The sequence below is a fragment of the Somniosus microcephalus genome, unplaced genomic scaffold (assembly GCF_052327205.1).
Source record: "Somniosus microcephalus isolate GS21.2 unplaced genomic scaffold, FLI_Smic_1.0 unresolved_chr8, whole genome shotgun sequence".
Taxonomy (NCBI): Eukaryota; Metazoa; Chordata; class Chondrichthyes; order Squaliformes; family Somniosidae; genus Somniosus; species Somniosus microcephalus.
In genome coordinates this window covers 14226121-14234185 of record NW_028225186.1, presented here as the reverse complement: position 1 = coordinate 14234185, position 8065 = coordinate 14226121, and the positions used below count along the sequence as shown (strand labels likewise).

Here is an 8065-nt window from a genome sequence, read left to right as displayed (position 1 = left end):
ATCTCGCACTATCACCACATCCTTCCATTCCTTTCTCCCTCAGGTCCTTATCTAGCTTCCCCTCAAATGACATTCGCCTCAATCACTTCTTGTGGTAGCATCTTCCACATTTTCACCACTCTTTGGGTAAAGAAATTGCTCCTGAATTCCCTACTGGATGAATTAGTGACTAACTCATATATATGGCCCACAGTTTTGGTCTCCCCCCACAACTAGAAATATCTTCTCTCTGTCTACCCTATCGAACCCCTTCATAATTTAAAAGACCTCTATCAGGTCATCTCTCAGTCTCTTTTCTAAAGAGCCCCAGCCTGTTTAATCTTTCCTGATAGTTGAAACCTCTCAGTTCTGGTACAAACCTTTTGTGCAGCTTCTCCAGTGCCTCTATATCCGTTTTGTAATATGGGGACCAGTGCACAGGATGTTTGGAGCATTGTCCTCAAAGCCTCTGTTATCTCCTCTCTGTCTTCCCTCAGTATCCGTGAACACAGTCATCAGGGTCTGGGGCCTTTGGCACTTCAATACAAAGAGGAAGCAGATCTTAATGAGAAAGTAGCCGTGGCCTGGGAGAGCCGCAGGTGATGATGGAATGGGCGAGGTATGCAAGAGTGTGAGGTGTTCAGAGGAGTAAGGGGTCTTCAGGGAGCTGGTAATATCTGGACAGAAAGGAGCCTTCCGCATATCACAAATATTAAACATGGGAATGGCTTTTCAGAGTAGTGGAGAACAGAGTAACAGGTTAACTGATTTGCTTAATTTCTACTAAACTGACAATGTAAACCATCTCTGACTTTACAGGCTGTTCTGGCAGCGACAGAGAAAAAACATCTCACACCCACGGAATTTTTCTTGAGTGAGGTCCTGCAAAACATCTGAACCCTCGGACGGAAGAAGGAGGCTGTGATGTTGAGACTGAGCGTTGACTGGCTGCTGCTTCTCTGTGCCCTCTCCTGCAATGTGTTGGTGCCCACAGTCCCCGGGTACACTTTCAATAACTGCATGCAGGTTGCGAACCACAATGGTACATTTCAGTGCGTCCACCGCTTCCTGAAACAGGTCTCTAGTGCCGTGTCCGACCTCCCAGCCAGCACCGTGCACTTGAACATCTCCCACAACTGGCTCACCCAACTGCAAGCGGACAGCTTCCACAGCCTGTCCAAGCTGCTCACCCTGCGGCTGGATTACAATCGGATTGAGAGTGTTTGCTGCGGTGCGTTCAGTAATCTCACCAGCCTACTGACCCTTAACCTGTCCTACAACAGTATCTCTCGTCTGAACTCTTCGGGCTTCCAAGAACTTGAAAAGTTAGATCAACTCCTGCTCCATCACAACCGCTTAGTCACAGTTGAACCCAAAGCCTTCGCTGCATTGGACAATCTTCAAACACTTGTCTTAAGCTCCAATAAACTCCAGAATTTCTCCCATCTGGTGAGCGCTGTCTCTGGGCTCAGTAATCTGACGCTCCTGGATCTGGGCAACAATCAACTCGCCTCCCTGCAACATCGCACCGCCCTCCCACCCTCCCTCCGAAACCTCTCCCTCTCTAACAACTCTCTCACAACATTTGACTGCCAACGGAACTTCCTCAGCAACAATCTCAGGTTGGATCTGTCCAATAACAAACTCTCCAATGCTTTGGAATTTTCTAAAGTTGTCCTGAGGAACATCTCGTGTTTGATCATCAAGAACAACCCCTTAAATGTCACCGAGTTTCTCAAATCTGCAAACCTGGATCTACAGAATGTTCAATACTCTGGGTTAAGGCTGCACAACCAGAGTCAGCTGTCCAACCTGTGCCACTATCTGGGTCTCAGGACTATGAAGAGCCTGGTCCTGCAGAACAATCAGATCTTATTCCTCCCTGCCCATTCCCTATCCCAGTGCCCACCCATGACCAGCTGGGATTTATCACACAATCTCCTCACATCTGTGGAGTGCTTTGAATTTGCATCGAAAAGAAAGCAAGTTGTTTCTTTCATTATCCAGCACAACAGAATCATCAAGTTACCTTCCTGTTACAAGGATGGGAAGGCAGTCGCGGTGTTTCCCAAGCTGTCGCTCCTAACCTTTCGCTACAACAGGATTTTCACCATTTATAGTCACGCCTTCTCTTATGCTCCACATCTCCGGACCCTAAAGCTGAACATTAACAACATTGCTGTCATCAACAAGGCTGCCTTTTCTAACCTCACCAACTTGCAGGAGCTCCGACTCGACAACAACCTCATAACTGACATCTATGAACACACCTTCAGCAACCTTGGGAGTCTCAGGAATCTCAATCTCAGAAACAACAGGATCTCAATTGTTTTCAGCAAGGTGTTTGCAAATCTCAATAACCTGAACACATTGGACCTGGGAGGAAACAAAATTCGAAGCCTCACCAGCCAGTCTTTCTGTGGATTACACAACCTGACCAAGCTTTATCTCGATAGGAACTGTATAACCCGTATCAGCAGGGAGATCTTCGACATCCTCCCATCATTAGGAGTGTTGGACTTGGACAGTAACCGGATCAGATACAACACTGGCCTGATTGCAGCATCTCCCTTTGTTAACCTCACAAAGCTCTACATTCTCAAACTACAAGCCCAGCAACCCTACGGCATCAACATTATTCCTCCAAAGTTTTTCAATGGCCTCATCTCTTTAAGAGACCTGTATATAGGAGAGAATAAAATGTCACTGTCCAAAGATGGATTTGAAGACCTGATCAATTTGAGAATCCTCTCCATGCCCGATGCTTGCAATGGGATCCACAGTCTGAATCCAGGGATCTTCAAGAATCTCCAGAGTCTAGAGAGACTCAACCTTGAAAATGTCGGCCTCCAATCCATGTCTCTTGCCGTCTTTGGAAACCTTTCCAACCTCAGGACATTGTTCTTGGGGAAAAACGCCATTCAGATCATCAATAGCACGGTTGTGGAACACCTGCCCTCCCTGACCTACCTGGATCTACGGAAGAACCCGTTCCCCTGCACCTGTGACATCAGTTGGTTCCAAAACTGGTCCCTGTCCAACCCCAGGGTGCAGGTTATCTATTTTTACAACCAAACATGTGCAGATCGGCCAACTGAATACTTGTATAAGTTTGATGCTCGCGTTTGTTACTTGGACATTGGGCAGATCATGTTCCATATAACTGTGCCGGTCTTGATCTTGTTCATGTTCATCCCTATATTCTACAGCAAAGGGTACTGGCACATCAAGTATGTGTTTTATATTTTCCGATCGTGGTTGAATGACCACAGAGGGAGAGGAGAGAGTCAGCAGTCCTACAGGTATGATGCATTTATCTCCTATAATTCTCAGGACAAAGACTGGGTTCTGCAAGAGTTGGTGCCAAACCTGGAAACGAGAGGACCTCAAAGCTTCAAACTCTGCCTCCACCACAGAGATTTTGAGCTGGGCAAATATATCATCGACAACATCGTGGACAGCATCTACCAGAGCAGGAAGACCATCTGTGTGATGAGCCGCAACTACCTGTACAGCGAGTGGTGCTCCATGGAACTGCAGCTAGCGAGCTACAGGCTCTTCCATGAGCTGAAAGATATCATCATCCTGATCTTCTTGGAGAAGATTCCAGATGCTGAACTCTCAACCTACCACAAGATGAGAAAGGTCATGAAAAAGAAGACCTACATCCAGTGGCCATCAGACATCGAAGCTCAAAAATTGTTTTGGGTCAAAGTGAGAGAAGCGATTAAAGGCTCCAACTGGGCCAAGGAGGGGAATGCCGCTGCTGAAAGTTAAGCTTCAAGGCCTAGAAATCCGCAGTCTTACCGCAGGCCCTTAACGCCCGATTCGGGGAAACATGGCAGCTGCCGCACTTCCCATGTGTTTTGGAGTTCGCCGCTCAACTTACCGCCCTGTGTTAATTGCGAACAACTCCCCCAGTGGCTGCAGAATGGCCAGTGGAAGGCTGCTGACTTTCAGTGGGGGAGACTGCAAATGGCCTTGCAGGACGACCTCGAGCAGCTCTGGCCCTAGAAGGCCTGGCTGTAGACTGCACCACCTCGGCATGGGCGGCAGCAGCCTAGGCTGGCTGGCAGGCAGCGGCAAGGGCAATGGTAGAGTGGCAGAGGTGGGAACAGGAGTGCTGTCATCCTGAGAGAGAGCAGCAGGTTCCTGCTCCCCAGATCCACTGCCACTCTCCCCAGGGTGGTGCCTCAACATTCCTAGCAATCTGTTGGTGGCCAGATGGCTGGGCGGCTGTGACACCCTGCAAGACCCGTTCAACACTGGTAAACCCAGCCATGGTGGCAGCAGTCTGAGCTTGGGTGGCAGCAAACTGAGGCTGCGGGAGAGCACTCTGATACAGCGTGATCTTACAAGTGGCGCTCCAAATGGAATGACAATGAGGTGCTGCTGCACCAAAGAACCTTCCCGTTAAGTAGTGGAGAAAGCCGAGGCCTAACATGACTTGCAGTCGGACTGCACCCGATATTGGCCCATCTGTTGAGTGGTAAAGCAATGAGCAGCGGGTTTAGTGCTCAGATCAGCACTATAATCATGTAAAAGAGCACTCAGCATGAATTTTGCGTGCTACTTAGACCACTTTGTCCAGACGCAGCTAAGTAACGCTGGGCCATGACTCTGCCCGTTTTCAGGCCATATCCGATTTCTTGGCCCGTGTTCCTCAAAGCCCCTTTGGTTCGAGTGGCAGGGCACCCACTCATCTCGGAACCCGCTGCCACACGCTTCCATCCACCTCTGACACAGTCCCTCCTTATTGTTAATCCTGTCATTGCTGCTATTAACCCAGGATAAGGCAAATGTACAGACACACAATGTTAGCACAGAATAAAGCCTTAACCATCTGGCCCCCGCATGTCGGCTCATTGTCGTCTTTCCATCCAACATCTGCTTGAATCTGGGCCAGACTGATGGAGTGAACGACTCCTCGGTCCGTGGTAATCTGACACTGGTGGACATCAATCCACAGCACAAGACTGTCCACACTGGAGCCCAACAGGAGATCTCACTCACACTCCCAATGGCCTGAGAATTGGCCGGTGTGAGAAATCCAGCTAACAAACCTTTCATATTATCCACTAATTTTGATACAAGACTGGCTCCCATGACAGGATAGCACTGGTGCTACCCATTGCAGGTAATTCCAGGATATACCTGCAGTGACGGTTATTACAGGTAATGTCCAGATACCCCTGGTGAGACAGTGATTACAGGAAATGCCCAGATACCCCTGTTGGGACAGTGATTACAGGTAATGCCAAGATACCCCTGGTGGGACAGTGTTTACAAGAAATGCCCAGATACCCCTGGTGGGACGGTAATTAGAGGTAATGCCCAGATACTCCTGGTGGGATGGTAATTACAGGTAATGCCTGAATATCCCTCATGTGAAGTTGATTACAGATAATGCCCAGATACCCCTGGTGGGACAGTGATTACAGGTAATGCCCAGATACCCCTGGTGGGACAGTGATTACAGGTAATGCCCAGATACCCCTGTTGGGACAGTGATTACAGGTAATGCCCAGATACTACTGGTGGGACGGTGATTACAGGTAATGCCTGAATATCCCTCATGTGAAGGTGATTACAGGTAATGCCCAGATACCCCTGGTGGGACAGTGAATACATGTAATGCCCAGATACCCCTGGTGGGACAGTGATTACAGGTAATGCCAAGATACCCCTGGTGGGACAGTGATTACAGGAAATGCCCAGATACCTCTGTTGGGACAGTGATTACCGGTAATGCCCAGATACCCCTGGAGGGACGGAGATTACAGGTAATGTCCGGATACACTTGGTGGGACAGTGATTACAGGAGAAGCCCAGATACCCCTGGTGGGACAGTGATTATAGATAATGCACAGATACCCCTGGTGGGACGGTGGTTACCGGTAATGCCCAGATACCCCTGTTGGGACAGTGATTACAGGTAATGCCCGATACTACTGGTGTGAAGGTGATTACAGGTAATGCCCAGATATCCCCGGTGGGACGGTGATTAGAGGCAATGCCCAGATACCCCTGGTGGGACGGTGATTACAGGTAATGCTCAGGTACCCTTGGTGGGATAGTGCTTACCGGTAATGCCCGGATACCCCTGGTTTGAAGGAGATTACAGGCAATGCCTGGATACCCCTGGTGGAACAGTGATTACAGGTAATGCCTTGATATTCCTGGAGAGACGGTGATTACAGCTAATGCCCGGATACCGCTGGTGGGATGGTGATTACCGGAAATGTCTGGATACCTCTGCTGGGAGAGAGACTGCAGGTAATGCCCAGGTACCCCTGGTTGGACAGTGATTGCTGGCAATGCCCAGATACCCCTGGTGGGACAGTGATTAAAGGTAATGCCCAGATACCCCTGGAGGGACGGTGATTACAGGTAATGCCTAGATACCCCTGGAGGGACAGTGATTACAGGTAATGCCCAGATACCCCTGGAGTGACGGTGATTATGGGTAATGTACAGATACACCTGGCGGGACGGTGATCACAGGAAATGCCCATATATCATTGTGGGACAGTGATTACAGGTAATGCCAGGATACCCCTGGTGGGACAGTGATTACAGGAAATGCCCAGATACCCCTGGTGGGACGGTGATTACAGGTAATGCCCAGATACCCCTGGTGGGACCGTGATTACAAGTAATGCCCAGATAACCCTGGAGGGACGGTGCTTACAGGTAATGCTGGGACACTCATGGTGCGACGGTGATTACAGGTAATGTCTAGATACGCCTGGTGGGACCGTGATTACAGGTAATGCCCAGATAACCCTGGAGGGACGGTGATTACAGGTAATGACGGGATACTCATGGTGGGACGGTGATTTCAGGTAATGCCCGGATACCCCTGGTGGGACGGTGATTACAGGTAATGCCCGGATACCCCAGGAGGGACGGTGATTACAGATAATGCCCAGATACCCCTGGTGGGACAGTGATTATAGGTAATGCCCAGATACCCCTGGTGGGACGGTGATTACAGGTAATGCCCGGATACCCCTGTTGGGACTGTGATTACAGGTAATGCCCAGATACCCCTGGTGGGACCGTGATTACATGTATTACCCAGATAACCCTGGAGGGACGGTGATTACAGGGAATGCCGGGATACTCATGGTAGGACGGTGATTTCAGGTAATGCCTGGATACCCCTGGTGGGCCGGTGATTACAGTTAATGCCCAGATAACCCTGGAGGGACGGTGATTACAGGTAATGCCGGGATACTCATGGTGGGACGCTGATTACAGGTAATGTCCAGATACCCCTGGTTGGACGGTGATTACAGGTAATGCCCAGCTAACCCTGGAGGCACGGTGATTACAGGTAACGCCGTGATACTCATGGTGGGACGGTGATTACAGGTAATGTCCAGATACCACTGGTGGGACTGTGATTACAGGTAATGCCCAGATAACCCTGGAGGGACGGTGATTACAGGTAATGTCCCGATACCACTGGTGGGAAGTTGATTACAGGTAAGGCCCAGATACATCTGGTGGGACGTTGATTACAGGTAAGGCCCGATACCCCCGGCTCTCTGTGCAATGAAGCACGCTGTCAGCCCCAGGGCTTTCCTCAGACGGTTGTGTGCTGTCTTGGGTACAGTCCTGGGCAATCCCTGTTACTAGGGTACGCTCCCTGGGCACTCTCTGTTACTGGGGTAGAGTCCTGGGCACTCTTTGTTGGGGTTTACAGGTGAGTGTTGGGCTGGTGTATACAGGTGAGGGTTGGGCTGGGGTGTACAGGTGAGGGTTGGGCTGGGGTGTACAGGTGAGGGGTGGGCTGGGGTGTACAGGTGATGGGCTTGCTGGGGTGTACAGGTGAGGGGCGGGCTGGGGTGTACAGGTGAGGGTTGGGCTGCGGGTGTACAGGTGAGTGGTGGGCTGGGTGTACAGGTGAGGGGTGGGCTGTGGCATACAGGTAATGGTTGGGATGGGGTGTACAGTTGAGGTTTGGGCTGGGGTGTAGAGGTGAGGGTTGGGCTGCGGGTGTGCAGCTGAGTGGGGGGCTGGGTTGTCCAGGTGAGGGGTGGGCTGGGGTACACATGTGAGTGTTGGGCTGGGATGTACA

General features: G+C 50.3%; 1 protein-coding gene across 1 annotated transcript; it reads left to right on the top strand.

Annotated features, from left to right (window-relative positions):
• The first annotated feature begins 903 nt into the window (after window positions 1–903).
• On the top strand, window positions 904–3756 carry LOC147085503 (uncharacterized). The gene has a single exon (XM_085979104.1). It carries the CDS (start codon window positions 904–906, stop codon window positions 3754–3756), a length of 2853 nt encoding a protein of 950 aa, XP_085835230.1.
• The last annotated feature ends 4309 nt before the right edge of the window (window positions 3757–8065 follow it).

Coding starts and splice junctions, on each gene's coding strand:
- LOC147085503 (XM_085979104.1), top strand. CDS start 904: ATGTTGAGACTGAGCGTTGACTGGCTGCTGCTTCTCTGTGCCCTCTCC.